At 53.9% G+C, this 18,391-nt stretch overlaps 1 protein-coding gene across 1 annotated transcript; it reads left to right on the top strand.

Moving 5' to 3' along the window:
- Positions 1-3,086: 3,086 nt before the first annotated feature.
- On the top strand, positions 3,087-17,941 carry ISM2 (isthmin 2). The gene is made up of 6 exons (XM_031452798.2): positions 3,087-3,227; positions 11,154-11,396; positions 12,765-13,131; positions 14,550-14,690; positions 14,950-15,033; positions 16,264-17,941. Exons 1-6 carry the CDS (start codon positions 3,087-3,089, stop codon positions 16,779-16,781), a joined length of 1,494 nt encoding a protein of 497 aa, XP_031308658.2. The 3' UTR covers positions 16,782-17,941.
- Positions 17,942-18,391: the final 450 nt, after the last annotated feature.

Here is an 18,391-nt window from a genome sequence, read left to right as displayed (position 1 = left end):
AAATGCTCAACAGCATTGGTCATTAGCGGAATACAAATTAAAACTGCAGTAAGATTCCACTACTCAACCACCTAATAGAAAGGCTAAATTTTAAAAGAATTATAATACCAAGTGTTGGCAAAGGTGGGAATGCAAAATGGTACAGTAATTTTAGAAAACAATTTGGCAGTTCTTTGGCAGCAAATCCTTTCCCCCATGAGAAGCGAGAGCATGTCCACATGAGGACTTGCACTTGAATGTTCATAGCTGCTTTGTTCATAATAGACCAAAACTGGAAACAATCCAGATGCCATCATGGTTAATGGAAAAAGAAGCTATATGGTCATTCATGTGATGGAATATTACTCAGCAATGAAAAGGAACAACTTACTGATACCTGCAACTAGATGGATGAAGCTCAAAACCAGGCTCAAGGAAAGAAGCCAAACAAAAGAGTATGTATGTACATGTGATTACACTGATACACGATTTTGAAAAGGCAAAACTAACTTATGATTACAGAGAGTGGATAAGTGCTTACCAGTAGCCAAGGGTGAGGAGGTGTGGATTAACTGTACAATGGGACTAATAAAATATAATTTTCAAAAAAGAAGAAAATCATGTCTCACAGATATAAAAATGAAAGATTTTATTTAGCTCATTAATAAGGAAACTGGTAAGGGTATCACAACCAATTCAAAGCAGATATTGAAAAACAAACTTTATACATCAGGAATATTGAGTGTGCAAATAAAGACAAAACTGATTTCTTCCACACTAGGGGAGGAAGGTCAATCAAACCACAGTACAGGACAGAATTATTTTGCTTTGCTATTAGTGACCTACAACCTACAAAGTTGTGAAATAGCCCCAAGACTAGAATCAGATAACTCAAAAGGATGTACTGTATGTAGACAATGCACTGTTTTCCACTGAAGTGTATTTTTTTCCTACAGTGTACGGAAGAAAATTGGAATGATGAGAACATTCTATATCATGATGGTAGTGGTGGTTACCTGGATGTATACATTTGCCAAAATTCATTGAACTGTACAATTAAACTGGGTGTGTTTACTGTATATAAATTATATCTCAGTAAAGTTGATTAAGAACAGAAAAGATAGCCAACAGCTTTTGGGGAGGAGGGAATGAGAACAAGAGTGGATACAGCAGAAGTAATCAGGAGGCTATTATAGCTGTCCAGGTAAGGGGGAGAGGGACTCCCAGTAGAGTGGTAGTGACCGACTTAAAGACAGGTACACATGAATGAATGAATTCACTATTTTTGAACTCCAAGTTTAATCGGCTGGAAGATGCAAAAGTTTGATGAAAAGACAAAATATTTGGTTGAATGTGAAAATAGTTACACCAAAAAAAAAAAAATTCCTAAAAAATAAGAACAAAGTGGCCTTGCATTTAGTAAAAGCAATATGGCATAGCAGGTGCCTAAATACTAGGTTTCTTTGGGCTAATATTTGAATGTTTACCAAGCACCAGGCATCTTATTACGCTGAAACATAAGAAACTGTCAACATTTGACCCTTTTGACCCCAAAATGGCAACTTCATATAGTTCACCCTAAATCCTTAATTTAGATTCATATTTACTCCTCACACCTGTGAGGTAAGTACCCCCATCCCCTTCCCCCACCCCCACTCTCCATGCACCTTTACAGATGACAAAAGCACAGAGAGGTCAAAGAACTTGTCCAATAATATCATCTTCTTAGTAAAACAGTAGAAGCCGGGTTCAAATCCCTGTTGTAATCCCTGTGATGCACCATTCAAAACACTGCAGAGTCCCAGGCGGTGCTATTGTGGATAGAAGTAGTGTCTCAGAACTTTGTGAAGTTCCCTAAGAGTTTCATTCTGGCTAAACCCAGATCCCAAATTTTACCCTGTGTCAGGGTTTCTGTCCATCCTTCCCAGCACCTCCAGGGATCCTTGCCTCTGTATGGAAACCAGACAGCCTTGGTGCTCCCCTAAATGGCCCCTGGGTAGGCATCTTCCTAATGCCTTCTGACTGTTCCTCACCAACCTGTCCAAACCCCACCCCACCCCACCTGCCCTATGTCACAGCGCTCGCATTCCCTAACAGTCCCCAATCAGGGGACTAAAATCATCACTGCCACTCAGAGTTCCTGATTGTTATCATAAGCTGAGGTTTTTCTCTCATGACTCGCATGCCCTACAAAAGAGGATCCCTGCACGAGTGTCTCGCTGGACGGAGTGAGTGGTCCCACTGTTTGATCCAGGATGGAGCGAGGTGACACCCAGTGGCACGGCAGGATCTTCTGACCACTCCTTCAAATGTGGCTAGCTTCTGTCCTTCTGGGACTTCATACTCACATCTGAGTCTTAACTCTCCTGGTTTTTGAAGTGCTCTGAGAACACCCTGAGGAAATTGGGTGCCAAGTGGCAGGTGTTTCTCGGGTCTTTACCTCCAGCATGGGAGCTGGAAGAGCCTTGGTGGGAGTTACCTCCAGGTCTTCTTCCCCAAGCCAATCTACCTCGGTGCACAAAAAACACTTGCCCAGGATCTGAAGGCTCCCGCGTTGGGCTGCGTCGCGCCCCTCGCCCGAGAGGCCCTGGCGGTCCGTGAGTCCCAGCGTCACCCTCGGAGCGGCCGCGGGGAGAGCGACCCCGCAGGAGTCGCAGCGCAGGACTGGAGAGCGCCGGCCAGCGGGCTGCGACTTCCCTCCGAACAGGAATTCGCTTGGGGCTGTGACGGCTACAGCGGCGAGGACTGAGGGCGGGGAGGCGGCCAGATCAAAGGGAGCTGCCCGCTGGACCAAGACTTGTCCCGGAGCGCGAGGGGCCGCCCCTCCGGGGAGGGCGGGGGATATCCCCGGCGCTGACCCCGAAAGCAGCGCGGGCCTTCACGCTCCGCAGGAGCCGGAGAGAGCGGCGAGCCGCGCGCCCCCGCCCCGCGCGCCGCCGCGGCCGCCCGGGCTTCCCTCCCGAGCCCCGCGCGCTGGCGCGGCCAGGCCTGCGCCGCGGTCCCGGCTCTCCCGCCCCTGGAGCAGGGGAAGCCGAGAGCCAACAGACTCTTCGGAGCGGGCCGGGAGGGGCGAAGGCTCCGGGCAGAGCAGCCTCGAGAGGGAGACGATGCCTCGACTCCCCGACCGCGCTGGGCTCCTCCTCGGCGTGGTGCTGCTGACGGCGCTGCTGGCCGCGGTGCGAGGGCTCCCCCTGCGGAAGCCGCGGGGACCCGGGCCCCGACCCCGGAGCCACACGAGGCTGGCGGAGGTGAGCGGCGGGGCGCGGGGCGCGGGGCGGCGGGGCGCGGGGCGGCAGGGCGCGGGGCTGCGGCGCGCTCGGTCTCTGCTCCCCGGGACCCCGCTCTGGCCGCGAGGGAAGCGGCGCCGGGACGCGAGCAGCGGCCCCCGATTGCGACGGCAGGGGCCAGCCTGGACGTCCTGGGGCACCGGGCAGTGGCCAGGTGCGCGGGACCTGCGGGAGCCCCCACTGCCCGGCTGTGCAGCGGGCCGGCCTGGGGAGGAACCTCACTTGTGTGAAGTTCACTTCTGGGCTGAGTGAGGTGCATAGGCACCCTGGAACCTCCGGGCTTCCTCTCCCTCGCTCTGAGCGAAACTCCCCTGCAGCCACGCGGACCAGGTGCGCGCTCGGAGAGGAGTCCTCCAAGGGGAAGGTGGGTGAGGGCCCCGGACCTTTGGGGACTGGCGAGTGGGAGTTGCTGAGGTTTGAAAGGTCGAGGGACCCACAGGTGCAGCCTCTTCAATCAAATTTGCAACGTATTTGAGGATTTGAGTTCTTTGGGGTGTGAATTGAGACAACGTGAAGCACCAAGTGGGGGGCCTCCACCAACTTGCTGGGTGGGAATGGTCGGCGAGGGACCGTATCATTACGTACTTGGACAAGCAGAAGAGGTCGGTAAGAGATAGAGGAGCACTTTCTGTGTGGGCTGTGTGGGGGCCTTTGGATGCGACTGAAGATAGAGGAGTGAGATGGAAGAGTAGTTTAGACATGGGAAATCACTGTCCATCCAAACCGGCATCTCCCATCACCAGGGGTCAACAGTCCAGCCATTCCGTCCTGGACTGCAGTGGATGTTCATCCTCATGCGGACAAAACCCTCCAGACTTGTTCCAGGGTTTGTAGGAGCAGGCCTGTGTAATAGAGGATCCTGGCCCCTCCCGTGCACTGAGCAATTCTAGGAGGTCAGAATAGTTCTTCTCATTTTCCAGAGAAGGACACTCAGCGGCCCAGGTGGGTGCAGGAGAGCAGTGAAGTGAGAGCCGGAGCTTGGCACCCTGTTAGTGCCCAGGCTGCTAAGGCCCTACAGAGGCAATGGAAAGAAAGGACCCGGGCCCCCAACCCCTCCACCCTCCCACCCCTGCCCAACTGCACTTTAGGGGGCCTCTGTGGATATACTATCTATTCATGTATTGTGGCCCTTTGGAGTGTTGCAAACCTTTGTAATACTTAGATTTTTTGACCCCTCCCCCGAGATCTAATTGTTGCCCCTGTTGAGAGTACTTCCTGTGGACCAGGTTTCTTTCCCTCCACACTGCCGTCATTAGGTTGCACAGTTCTTTGTTGCACGTTGTAGCGTTGTAGGATGTTGAGCGGCATCCCTGGTCTCTGTCCACTAGATGCCTGCAGCACCCACTCCCCCACAGAGCCAGACATTATCCCCTAGGGGATAGCACCCCCTTCCCCCCGTTGTTGGGAACCACTGCTGAATACAAATCCAGAGGAACTGAACATTCTCTGGCCAGTCCCACCTCCTCAGTGGAGATGACAGTGGTAATAAAGTTAATTAATTGCACTGGCATTTTTTCCCTACTCATTTGGCATAAATATTTTACACTCTAGTACTACTGCTTTGTATTGTAATTATTTTTAGTATGTTTGCCAGATCTTCCCCCAAGACCAGTCTAGAGGATGAGTTATTTCAGATCCAAAGTCACATCCCCAGCCCTAGGGTAGAGCTGGCAGAGCCCTCAAAATCATGTTGGAGTAAATGAGTGCCATGGAGAAAAACAGAGCTTGGAGCCCAGGGCCTGGGGTTCTAGTCCCAGTGGGTAATTAACTCATGTGTGACTCACCTTACATGATTTCCTGACATTTGAAATGAGGGACTAAGTCATCTCATGATCCCGTCCAGCTCAAACATTGTTTCCCGAGCCTGAATGATATGTGCTAAAGCAGTTACACATCCAAGGTGTGAGTTGAGTCATCATGGTGAGAAAGGACAGACTGCTGTTCCAGGGTGTTGGTGATGTGTCAGAAATAACTGACCAGCCTGGACCCCAAGGGGTAGGATGACTGCAGGGAAGCAAGCATCCCCTGGGCCTTGCAGACTCAGTTCAATACTGAGTGATGCTACTGTGATGTTATTTCATTGTCAACCATTCTGACTGGGGAATTATTCCAATTTTTCAGATGAAAAAAATCGAGGCACAGAGACATTAAGCCTAGCTGGGATTGGGAGCCAGATCTGTCATTTCAAGAGCTACACTGGGGACCTTATGGTCCATCTTTGCATGTCATGCCCCAACCCTTCTCATCCAAAGTCTTGAAAAGTCTTGAAATCATTAGTATCGTGAACAAAATGTACCACCCCTCTCCGGGTAGGCCTGTTGCTGAGCCTTAGTTCACACCCGCAGTTGAATGGGAATAAGAGAACCCGCTTTGTCGGGTGGCATGTGGGGCAAGAAAGCACCGCACATGTGGGTGGCCTCAGCACACAACTGGCTAAGTTCTGGACAAGCAGAGACTGACACAGCTCTGCCTGGGGTATCTTCTGTTCTAGCTAGGATTGGAACACCACCCAAACAGCCACTTGTGCCTATCATTTTTTCTTTGTCTTGTTATCCTCATTTTAGGGATGAGGGAACTAACAGTGGGTAGGGGAGAGGGGAACTGGGGACTGGCAGCCACAAGAGGGTGATGAAGGTTAGAATTAGGCAAGAGAGAGGAACTGACAGAGGGCAGCTCTGCGGCTGCCAGGACTGACCCACATGAAGGATTCCCCTCAGGGCAGAGCTGGGGGAGTTCATGCTGTGGTGACAAGGACTGAATTGAACGGAAGGAAGTACTTGGTGAGCATATGGGCTGAGATGAAGGATTAAACACAGAAGAAGGAGCTTCCAAGCCCCGGCCCAGCCCGTGTCATGCACACGGTAGGGGTACTTAGCACTTTAGTCCTGGTCCGTCCTCCAGGCAGTTGCCTGGCAGCAGGGCCTGTACTACAGGAGGGGCATGGTGGGTTGAAAAGTCTCACCTGCCAGATGGGTGGCACCAAGAAGCAGGTATTTTCCTGATGGTTGGCCTTCTTTGGTTGGGATCTTTCTAGCCTAAACAATGAGTAAGTGACAGAAGGGGCACGGAACCCAGGTCTGTGAGATGCCGAACCTGTGGCCTTGCCCTCCGCTGCCTCCTGGGAGGCGGGCACCTCCCCAGACCTTGACTATGACCATCTTCTCCCTCCAGAACATTCTTCTCACTCTGAGAGGTTGGAACCACTGGACGGCTGGTTGCAGGAGAAAGGGAAGGACAGGAGCAGGGGGCCTGGAGGCTGGGCTGCTCCGTGGTCCCAGGCAAGTCCCAGTCTCACTGGATCTCCATCTCCTAATCTCGTTCCTGCCCTTCTCACCTCACTCAGTTGTTATGAGGATCAAAGGAAGGATGGATATGAAAAGCAGAACATCCTGTCCTAGTGTTTTGTTCATTCAACACATGCAGCCCCCGAGGGTGGCAGGCAGAAACCCAGAATGTGCAGCCCCTGCCTGGAGTTTGCAAAGCATGAGGGTTAAGAGCACAGAGCCTTCAGCCAGAGCATCTGCCTCAAAAATCTGCTCTGCCAGCCCCCTGTGTGGCCCCAAGCAAGTTACTCCACCTCTCTGTTCCTTGGCTGCTTCACCCAGGAAGTGAGGATGATGCTAGTGACCTGCCCAAAGGGTTGTTGTGAGGATTCAGTGGGTCAGTACATATAGGGTGCCCAGCAGCCCTGGCTACGTAGTTTGTGAGGCCCAGTGCACATGGAAAATGTGGAGTCTCTAAGCATTTCAAGATGGGACGAGCAGAGCCATAAACCCGAAGCAGGGCCCTGTGCAACACAAGTCACACAGCATGAAGCCAGCCGTGGTGCTTGGGGGGCGGGCTCTGAGGTCTCCCCTGGGTTCCAGGCTGGGCTGGGTTAGAACAGCCCACACCAGTGAGGAGGCTGACGTCCAGCCCCATCCCTCAGCCCGTTGTCCTGGCTGAAGAGGCAGTTGCTGTTGAATGCTGGGTCTCCAGCATGTCTTGGGGAGGTGAGGTGATTGTGTGTGCAGCCTGGTTGTGTGGATGCACCTGGGCCTGCAGAAAGGGGCTGCGGGGAGGGGAGGTGCTGGGCTGCACCTGGCAACTGGATTTCATTATCCAGAACAAGTTGCTGACCCCAGAGAGGAGCCAGAGAGGAGAAGGGAGAGTGAGGGGACTGTGAGGGGAGCCGAAACAAGTTAGCAAGCCAGGCTCGTGCAACGCAGTAAGGGTTTCGGAGTGGGGGGCTCTTGTGTTAACTGGAAACACATGGGTCAGGGCTGCCCGGCCAAGCCTGGGAGAGTATGCATAGGCTCGTGATGTGTGTGTGAGAGAGAGAGCGAATGAATGGTAGGGTATAGATCTTCGTGTATATCTATACATCTCATGCCTATCTGGGCAACGACACCATCCCCCAAAAGAATGGAGTTGTGTATCTGTACACACGTGAAACTCCGCAGGTGAGCATAACGGGTGGGAGGTGGCGCTGTGGGATAGGGCAGGTGTTCTTAAACAGGCCGGTGCCTCGGAATTTGCTTCCGAACACGATGGAAATATACCACCCAGAGATCCTGCATCAGCGTTGTCAGGGAAAGGGATCTTCAGACAAAGTAAGATGTAAAGAACTAACACCATGCCTGCCAAGAGAGGTTCTCTGGGAGAACCATCTACCACCACCTCTAGGTAACATTCGCTGCACGCCTGCCATGTGCCAGGCGCCGTTCTAACTCAACAGCCCTTCAGGACGGGAACTGTCAGCCATTTCCCTAATGTAACCGGGAGAAACTAAGGCAGATTAAGTAAATTGCCCAAGGCCACACAGCCAGTAAGTGTACAGGTTGGGGTTTGAACCCAGGCGATGTGGCCTCCAGCCTGCACTCATTACCAGCACGTTGAGGGGCCAGAAAGAAGATGAAAGCGTTAAATGGTTCGTGATCGCAGAGGTGTTTGCACTTGAGGAGCGATTGGCCTGTCTGCGCATGCGTGAGTGCACTGACGCCAGGGCGTTGAGATCCCGGCAGAGCTGAGTTTGAACCCGAGCTCCGGTAGTGTACCCTGTGAGACCTTGGGTAAAAACCTTACCCTCTCTGAGCCTCCATAGCTCATAGTTATAGGGATAGTCACACTCCCCCGTCAGCGATGCTGGCATTCATTTAATCACCAGCAATGATTTATCGAGCGCCTACTGTGTACTAGGCACTGTGCTAGGCATTGGATACTGCATGAACAAAACAGAGGAACATTTCTACCTGAAGGGAGCTTACACTATGGCTGGATTAAGTATCAGAAGGTACGTAAAGGGCTTCACCCTGACCTGCTTGGGAAGATGTGCTCAGACAACACTTGCAGGTCAGGGCTCTGGGTGCTTTGCCCACATCCTCACAGGCCTTCCTTCCAGCTGCCAGCGTCCAGTTGCCTGAGGGCTTTCACTAGCACTAGGGACAGCTTTGAGCCTAACATGGCAAGACTGAAGTGCCCAAAGGGTAAATCCTCTCCCCCACCTACCCTCCCACAGCCAGTGACTGGTGGGATAATGAGGTGCCCACTGGGATGCATGCCAGTTGTCTACCGGGGTCACTGGATTCATGGGGCATTCTTTACGAGCTGCCTCCCTTCCCTGCTGGTATCTCCAAAGGAACCACATGTCCCTGAATCTTTGTCTCAGGGCTGGCTTCTCAGGGAACCCAGACTAAGACCAGCTATCCTCCTCCACTCCTGGAAGTTCCCCCAGGGCTGACGCACAGGGCAGGGGGCTCCCAGAGAGGAAGGGTATGTGTAGCTGTGACGTTTAGCCAGAACTTTCTATGGCCTCTGCTCATTGTCTGGTTCCACTGGGCATCAGGGATTGGAGTGGTTGTGGAGGGCTGGAAACAGACACTCCGTACGTCTGCTGGGTACCAGCTCTTTCCCACTACTGTTTCCATTTTACTGATGAGGACACTCACAGAGGTTACGTCCTCTGCCAGGGTCCCACAGGTCAGAAGCCAGGCTAACATTCAGATTCAGACCCAGGCAGCCTGTCTAGAGCAGGATTTCTTAACTGCAGGACTATTGACTTTACAGGCTGGGTAATCCTTGCTGTGAGGACTGTGCTATGTATTGTAGGATCTCTGGCCTCTACCCACTAGAAGCCAGTAGCACCCACTCCAGCTGTGACAACCACAAATGTCACTGCCAAATGTCTTCTCTCCTGCTGCCCCAAGTCTGCCTGTCTCTGTGCCCCAGAGGTCACAGGGACAGTTAGGGCTTCTGTGGAATCGTGGGTGGGAACTGCCAGGAGGACAGCATCTAGGGATGCTCCAGGCCTCCAAGACTGGTCAGCGAAGCGTTTGGGTTGTGCCGTCACTTACCTACCCATCCTTGGCTTATCCACGCCGGCCATCTAACCAGAACACTTTGACTCAGCAAGAGACTCCCAGCCCAGGATGAGATGGGCCCATGGTTGCCCTGGGACCAGGAGTTTAGTGCAGAAGCCTTGGAGCCAGGCATCTGGGGACCCCAGAAGGAGGGAGTCAAAGGGATGAGACGTGAGAAACGAGACTGATTCAGCCCCTGCTCTGTGAAGTAGACTCTCAGCGCTCTCAGCTGCAGTGCTAACAGCATGATGGTTAGGAGCGTGGGATCTGGCCCCAGCTGCCTGGTTCAAATCCTGGTTCAACCACTAAATATCTGGGTGACCACAGGCAAGTTACTTGCTCTTTCTGTGCCTTAGTTTTCACTATCAAAGTGGAGATGACAGCTAGCACTTACCTCTGAGGGTTGTTGGGAGGATGAAACAAGTGATTAAGTGTTTAGAATAGTGCGTGGCACACAGTCGATGCTGTAGAAGGGTTTGATAAATAAAACTGACCATTCTTCCAGGTAGGAATTATTATCCTTATTTTGCAGATGGGAAATTATCAAGTTTAAGAGCTAGTATGAGGGAGAGCTGGGATTTGAACCCAAGCTGATCTGACTCTCCAGACCCACGTTTTTCAGCCATACTAAGGGCCCCAGATATGAGGAGGTAGGGTGAAGGCTGTGGCCTGGATGAGGCGGGGTCCACAGGCTCCTGACCCTTGAGCTCACAAAGTGGCTCTGGGCAGTGCACTTTCTGCCCTGCCTGGGCAATGGCTACAGCCTGGAGGTGGGTGCTGAGCCCCCAGGTCTCTGCTGTCTGAGCAGTGAGGGCTGGAGCAGGAGTCAGAGACATCTAGCACCTGCCTCACACTTATCATTTGAGCTGAAGCAAGGACAGGCCTGGTGTGACCTTGTGGCACTGGCCGGCAGAGGGAATTAATTGGCAGCCAGCCGTATAAGCAGCCTGGAATAGGAAAAGGGGCTGGGCCCTGAGTGGGCAGGCAAAGGAAGACACCTATGGTCAGGGATGCCAAGAAACACAGCCCCCACATGGATGGCTTGGGAAGGAAGGCCAGGGGGCCAGGGAGCGTGCTGAGGGCAAGGGCCCAGGCCTGCTGCCCACTCCCCTGCAGGCCTTCCTGCCCTGACTTGAGAGGGCCCGGGCGTCTGTTCTCTGACAAGGGCCCTGGATTCTGAGGCAGGTGTTTGCAAACTGTACTTTGGAACCACTACCTGGAACATCTCGCTTTCCCCTCTGGGCCTCTATTTCTTCATCTGTAAAATGAGGAGGTTGGATTATGGTTCTTCAATGGGTAGAGACCTGATTTTAACCCTCCTTCTCACGCCTCACCTTGGCATCATTTGTCCAAGGGCTTTGTGGACACAGTCCACCCTCTGAGGTGCTTGTTAGAGCAGACGTGTTTGGATACACGGTTACAAGGTAAGTTTGTGACCCAGTCTGACCGCAGGGCTCCTAAATCCCTGGCTCCCTGCCAGCCTTTTCCAGGTCTACATGGGGTGAGGCCTAAACCCAGGCACCCCTCCCTCCCCTTCTCTTTCCCTCAGGTCTCAGCCTCCCCAGATCCCAGCTCGACTAGAGGAGAAGAAGGGACACCACTGCTCCCCAGAGCCCTCCTCCAGGCAGGGCCCCGCCGACACAGGCGCCGGGCTCTCACTGAGCCAGTGGCCCTGACCGTGCACGAGCCCCCTGCACCCGGGGCCCTGGAGGATGCTCCCTTACTGCTGGAGCTGCAAAAGCTGCCGGGACTGGCCAACACAGACTTGAGTGCCCCAAACCCCAATATCCAGGTGAGAGCTACAGGGGGCTGTGGGCTCAGTGGACCCTTGGAGAGGAGCTGGGCTGAACAGCTCAGCTGTGAGGTCAGGCATCCTGTCCTGTATTCCTTGGAGGGCAGGGGTCCTGTGTGGTTCAGAGATGGTGACTCCCTATGCCCCTCATGTGGAGTAGTGAGAGGAGTATGTGCCCTCCACTTTCCAGCTGCAGAACGTGAGCAAGTCACGTGGCTCTGTGAGCCTCTGTTTCCTGGGCCATAGCGTGGGGCACACAGTACCTACCTGCCAGGGCTGTCACGAGGACCAAACGAGCAGAGAATGTTTCTTCAGCTGCAGGGGATACTTGGAAGAAGCTGGGGTGGGGACTAATGGAAAGCCTGCAGGTCTGATCCCTGCCAGACCCACCCCTGACTGCAGGCACCTAAAGAAGAATGAGGTGGGCTGGTGGAATGGGGGCCTGCCCATCAGAGGGCTTTATGGGAGACAAAACTAGGGGGACCAGTAGAATTCCAGTTTTTATACTCCATTGCCAGTCCTGATCCCTAATGATAATAATTCTGCATGTGTATACCATCTACAGCTTACAAAACCCTTTCATCAAAAGAGAAAAAAAGGCCACCAAAGTATAGAAGATATAACTGTCTAAAATTGTTTAAAAGTGTATGTGTATATATATGTGTATTTCTATATATATTATATATATGTAAACTTGGAAGATTAATCAAGATGTTATCTGTCAGAGATGAAATATGGGTGATTCCCATTTTCTTCTTTATATTTTGCTGGTTTTCCCCTCCACCCCAGATTTTGTTCAGTGACCTTTGGCTTTGTGACAGCCAAAAATATTTTTAAAGTTCATTTTTACATAAATGATTTCATGTTACCTATTTCCTGTCCACTATGTGCTGAACAAAAGCCGCTCACCCCCTACCCCAGGGCTGTTGTGAGCATTTGCTATCATTTGGTCTCATTTACCATCACTACAACGAGGAAACGGAGGCTCAGGGATGTTAGTGGGCCCAGAAGCTGGGCAGCCTGTGGGCAGGTGGAGTCAGAATTCAAACCCAGCTTCACTTTAACTAGTGGGTCTCCACCCTGGCACATGTTAGAACCACCACACCTAGCCCTACCTCCCACCAGTTAAAGCCGTGTCTAGGGTGGGGTCAGGGAGTCAGGAATCTCCAGGAGATTCTGATTCGTAACCAGGTCTTAGGCTGGGACCCCAGGTGCCCTGGGAGGCCAAGAAGGTTGGCCAAGAGGATGGATAGGTTTAGAGACAAAGTTGGGCCTCTCCTCCTGCCCCCACACTTGTCATCTCCCCTCTCCTTGGAGTCCGGCTCTGAGCTCTCCTTCACTGGTGGGCCTGTGTCTGTCCCTCTGTAGGTGACCATTGAGGTGGTGGAGGACCCCCAGGCTGAGGTGGAGATGGACCTGATGGCCGAGCCCAGCAATCGCTGGCCCCAGGGCGCCCCCAGCTGGCTGCCTGCCAAGGAGTTCTTCTGGCCTCTATTCTGGGGCTACCTGGAGGGCGAGGATGGGAGGACGGGCCTCATGGGCAGAGCTCCTGGGGAGGAGGAAGAAGAGGAGGAAGAAGATTACCCTCTCGAGTACAGTGAGAGCGAGGACCAGGAGGACAACGATGAGGAAGATGATGACTATGAGGAGCCTGGGTTCAGTGGGACCACTGGAGGCTGGGGGCAGGGCTGGCGGACCCCTGGGGACTGGGCCTTCAAGGAGCCCGACAGCTACGGTGAGCACCCCCTTCTTGGCATCCCCAGCTGATGCCCCTGGAGTGGAAATGGGGGTGAGGGAGAAGGGTCAATGCTTCCCAGGCAGGGGCAGCTGGGGAGGTCAGGCGCTTAGGCCTGTACAAACACCATCATCAGCTGAATCGTAACGGCACCCACAGCTTACAAAGTGCTCCGTTTTTTTTTTCAAACCTTTGACCCTCACAACAGCCTTGAGATTCCCTAAGCAAAACAGACATTTGTTAATATTTTATATATTCACAGATATGTATCAGAATATAGATATTCATATCTATATTGGTTTCCAGCAAATTAAGAAATTTTATAAATCCCACCTCTCACAGTGGACCTCATTTTCAGACTGGGTGGGTTTGAATCCTGCCTGGCTCTGCTGCCTACCAGCTGAGTGACCTTGGGCAAGTTACTTAAGCTCTCTGTGCCTCAGTTCCTTCCTCTATAAAACAGAGATGGGCACAACCCTTATTACATAGGACTGGGTATAAAGTGCCAGTAGACAGTAAATAAAGTATTGGCTGTTTTCATTTTTAATTTTAGAAAACAGTAACAGTGCAGACTGTTCAGAAAATATCACCCAAAGCCTGTCCCCGCCATGACAGGCATTCTTATTTTTATGTATTGCAGTTCCGGTTTTTCCTGGGTGCAGACATGTTTCACAACGAGTTACAGCAGTTCTCTCCAGAGCTCTGTTGTCTCATCACTGATTCAGACTAAGTCATAGCAGGCTTCTCCCATTTCACCAAAGTCATGTAAGCTTACAGGCAGAATTTTCATGACTTTCAGCTTTTCTCCCCATGATTTTCCTTCAACACTTGGTGCCCGCCTGCTCAGGCCTGCCTGGGAAGCAAGGAGAGAGCTGAGTGTGTGTGTCAGTACTTTGGGGGTTCCACAGAGAGCCCTGGGTCTCAGCCCTGAGTAGCCAGAGGGCTGTGGGTGCAGTCATGGTGTATTTCAGGTCCCTCAGACCAGGACTGGGTAGTTAACGTGGGCAGCAGGGACATTCTTTAATACTCCCAGTGCCAGAGAAATATTGTCACCCTCAGTTTTGATTGACATAAAAACTGTAGCTCAGAGAGGTAGGGGGACTTGCCCAAGATCCCACCTACAGTGGTCAGGTGGTCTCCAGATATCTTTTCCTCTTCATTGCTGTTAGGGCACAGAGTGGGTGGCTGAGGGTTGTGCTGTCTCTGTAGGGCCACCTCCTGCATTTGCCCGGGTGTTCACTGCACAAGGGTACCCAGCTGAGCAGGTGAGTGGGGCTGAAATCCAGCCCATGCTCTGTTCACTAGGGGACTCCTGGCTCAGGCTGCATCCTCCCAAGGAAGGGGTGCCTTTTGCTAATTCGCACCAATACACCCTGTGGGCTCTGCTCACTCACCCCTGGCCCCCTGCCTTGACCCAGACTATGAGCTTCAAGAGGAGTGGAGCCCCTGGTCTCCCTGCAGTGGGAGCTGCGGCGGCGGCAGCCAGCGGAGGACTCGGCCCTGTGGCTACGCCTGCACTGCCACCGAGTCCCGTGCCTGCGACCTGCCCCCCTGTCCTGGTGAGACGAGTCCCAGCTCCTGCACAGGGAGTGGCTTACACGCTGGGCTTGGTCCCCTGGGAGTGTGGGAATGTGCACCTTGTATGAGGGGTGGGGTGGGGAGAGGGGAGGCAGGAAGCTCACACATGGTGGTCCTGCCTTGTCCCAGGCCTGTCCCAGATGCTGTGGGCACCGAGAGCCTGGTAAGGGCTGGGTCTCCTCATTGGGAGCACACAGGTGCCCTGCGGTGCCACCAGCCCGGCCTCCTCTCTTCCCAAAGGCGCCGAGGACGAGGACCCCTTGGGCTTCCCCAGTGAGAGGTGGCAGCCCCTGGCCCACAATGCTACGGACATGCTCAGCCCAGGTCAGTGAAAACCTTTCGGGAGGGTGGAGCTTCACTGCACCGCCAGGAATCTTGCCTCCAGCCATCAAGGCAGAGAGTACATTTTTCAGCTGGAGGGCTAGCCTCCCCAGCAAGGGGAGCCTAGCATTTCTGAGCACCCTCTGCCAGACCCATGGCCTTTCCCAGCCTAATATTCCTGCTGGGAAGAAGGCCTTGATGGGAGCCGCAGGGCTCGGAGATTGTCGGGTGGGGCATTTGCATTTTCTCCCCAGCAGCAGGATGGGATAGGGACATTCTGGCTTCCACTTCCTGGTCCCTCTCGGAGGTTCCTGGCAGGCTTTGTTGGGGGAGCAGGTGCTGTCAAAAGCAGGTCAGGGTCCAGAGCTCCAGGGCTGCTCCTTCCAGAAGCTTGGAGCAGGCCATGCTTTCGCCAGTATACTCCACGTCTGTGTCTCTTGCTCTTACCTGCACCCCGCAAGGAGGCAGGCAGCAGCCGACAGCCCTGATGGCAGATGGGTCCCATGATCAACGCTGCAGAAGCTCCCGGAGCTGGTGTGGTACACCTGGCACCATGTGGGGCAGGGGACTCCCAGTTGGCTAAGCCCAGTCCCTGCCCTCAAGGAGCTCAGGTCTTAGGGGGAAAGACACACAGGACCTACCTGAGTACAGCACTGCCAAGCAGGCCCCAAGGGTCTGGAGCAAAGAGGAAGGAGCAATTTGTTCTGTGTGGCCAGAGTCAGAAGCCACATTTCCCAAGGCAGGGAGGTGGCGGAGGGGAGGGCAGCATAGACAGAGGGGCCACAGGGGGCCCAGACAGAGTGAGCCTGAGAAAGGCAAAGATAAGAACAAGACTGGGACAGTGGTTAAAACAGTGAAACATTTTCTTACCAGTAGGTTCAAACTACTGTCCCTTCCTACAACTGGCCCAGCTCCTTCCCCAAAATCCCAGGGTCTTTCCTACCACCCAGCATCTAAAGGGACCAGGCCTGGGTCAGCCGAGGGCCTCCAGGCCCCTCTTCCAGCCCCTTGGCCAACATCCGTTCTGAGCCATGGCTTCTTGCTTCAGGGTGCCTGGGTGGAGCGTGGTCACCCTTATATGCTTCTGGTTCAGGTGTGGGTCCTTTTGCTCTGGCCCCTAAGGCCAGACCTTTGTGTCAGCTGGACCTTCTCCCTCCATGCACTGGCACTTGACCTGCCCTCACCCCACCAAGGGGCTGACTGGGCCCCTTCCCACAACCCTGCCCTCTGCAGATGTGGACAGCTGTGAGAAGTGGCTGAACTGCAAGAGTGACTTCCTGGCCAAGTACCTGAGCCAGGTGCTGCAGGACCTGCCCAGCTGCCCGTGCGCGTACCCGCTGGAGGCCGTGTCCAGTGCCGTGAGCCTGCGGGACGAGCACCAGGGCCGCAGCTTCCGGTGGAGGGATGCCAGTGGCCCGCGAGAGCGCCTGGACGTGTACCAGCCCACGGCCCGCTTCTGCCTGCGCTCCCTGCTGTCCGTGGAAAGCAGCACGCTGGCTGCCCAGCACTGCTGCTACGACGCGGGCAGCCGGCTGCTGACCCGAGGCAAGGGTGCTGGCGCGCCCGACCTCGTCAGCACCGACTTCTCGCCTGAGCTGCACTTCAAGGTGGACACGTTGCCCTGGATCCTGTGTAAGGGGGACTGGAGCCGCTACCACGCTGTGCGGCCCCCCAACAATGGACGGGCCTGCGCTGACAACCCTCCCGAGGAGGAGTACCTGGCCCAGTTGCAGGAGGCTAAGGAGTACTAATGAGGGGCTGCTGTGCTGAAGAAATTTCCTTGCAGGCCCCTCCCCCTGCCTCTGCCCACACCTGGTGGGGCTGGTCTGGGGCCTCCAGCCCTCTGCCTTTGAACCTGAGGCAGGGAGATCTGCGCCCCACGTGTCGGTGTGGGATCGGGGAGAAGGTTGAAGGTGTATAGGACCCAGGGTGAGAGAAGGGAGCTCAGTCCCCAAGGCCCTGGCGGGTGCCAGGCAATGTGTCTGTGGGGGCTCCCTCTCCTGCCTAGCCTGGCCACCCATTTTCCTCCCTTTCCCTGAGAGCTGGGCTCTTCTGCCCTGGCTCTGGACACAGGTGTGAGTCAGGCTTTCCACACATATCCTGAGCCCTGGGACCTGTGGTGAGTCACTCAGAGCCCAAGCCCTGAGGACCAGTCCTTTCATCCCACCTCACAGCTGCCCCTTGGCAGGCTGACAGCCAGGCCTGGGTCAGCAGCATCCCCTTAGCTCTGAATGGTCCCACGTGGCCTCTTGACCCATGTCCTGCCAGGCAGGTTATCCTCAGCTCCCAGCTGCCTTTTGACAGAAACCACTTTAGGGCTAAAGGCCATCAGTGGGGCCATGTGTGGACAGACAGGCTGAGGAAGCCAAGACAAGGCAGGATCGGGGTAGGGGATGGGTTAACCAATTCCGATCCCTTTCTTTGTCCAGCCCACCTCTGTTCTGTCCAGGGCTGAGAGATGACACTGAATGGGCACAGCAGCCAGGCTTGGGCTGGGCTCAGAACCACTCAGGAAGATGTGTCATGTGCGGGGTGAACTGGTAAATCAGTTTCCTGGGGGAGGGGAGGGGCAGGGGAAACAGCCTCAACTTGTAGCATTTGGGCCATTTCTGTGGTGTAAACATTCCCACTGAGGCCCACTTCAAGCTGCCAAGGTGATGCTGGGGAATGCACTGAGCTCAGAGTTGGGAAAAGACAAGAAAGTCAGCACCCAACATATTTCATGCCTCTTCCCTGACTCCGTTAAATCTACCTCCAACCCCAACCCCCACACAACATGTCCTTGCCTTCTATGGGGTTACAATGCTGATGTCCCAACTGTCTCTGTTAGCAATAGCCTTCAAAAGGTAGGGGACTTCAGTCCTAGCCCCTTGACAGCTGCCCTGAAGCTCTCTGGGATCCTCAGCAATAAAGCACTTTATTTTCAAATTCTGTCTGATGAAGAATTTGGGGTCCCAGCAGAGCAGAGGTGTGTAGGGAGCCCTTGCTCAGAACCCAAGCCGAGCTCCGGTGGGTGGTGTTTGTGACTGCCTAACCTAGCTGAGCAGGTGCAGCTCCTGGGGTATAGAGGCTAGACTAAACATCAGTTTATCCTTACACTCATAAAGGGCTGCCTGGGAGGCGGGGAGGAGCTGGCGGGACTTCAGGTTCAAAGAGATAAATAACTTTGGTCAAAAAGATAAATTGCATTTACACACGAGGAAATGGCCCCACTTCCCTGAGTAACTTGCTGCGAAGTTGTCCAGAGGATTCCACCTATGAGATGACAGAGCGGGACCTATATCCTGTCTTAGTTGATACCCTAACCAGACACTCCACTGTCACTCCTGGTATTTGAAAAAGTCAGAGACACACCAGGAGG

This window comes from Camelus dromedarius, chromosome 5, assembly GCF_036321535.1.
Source record: "Camelus dromedarius isolate mCamDro1 chromosome 5, mCamDro1.pat, whole genome shotgun sequence".
In the NCBI taxonomy this organism is placed as follows: Eukaryota; Metazoa; Chordata; class Mammalia; order Artiodactyla; family Camelidae; genus Camelus; species Camelus dromedarius.
Note: the sequence above shows the minus strand (reverse complement) of the source record. Positions and strands in the feature narration are given on the sequence as shown.

Excerpts from the sequence above, each read along its gene's own strand:
- ISM2 (XM_031452798.2), top strand. The coding sequence starts at position 3,087 with ATGCCTCGACTCCCCGACCGCGCTGGGCTCCTCCTCGGCGTGGTGCTG. Across the intron at positions 13,132-14,549 it reads CAAGGAGCCCGACAGCTACG|ACTATGAGCTTCAAGAGGAG; the intron begins GTGAGCACCCCC and ends GCCTTGACCCAG. Across the intron at positions 15,034-16,263 it reads TACGGACATGCTCAGCCCAG|ATGTGGACAGCTGTGAGAAG; the intron begins GTCAGTGAAAAC and ends TGCCCTCTGCAG.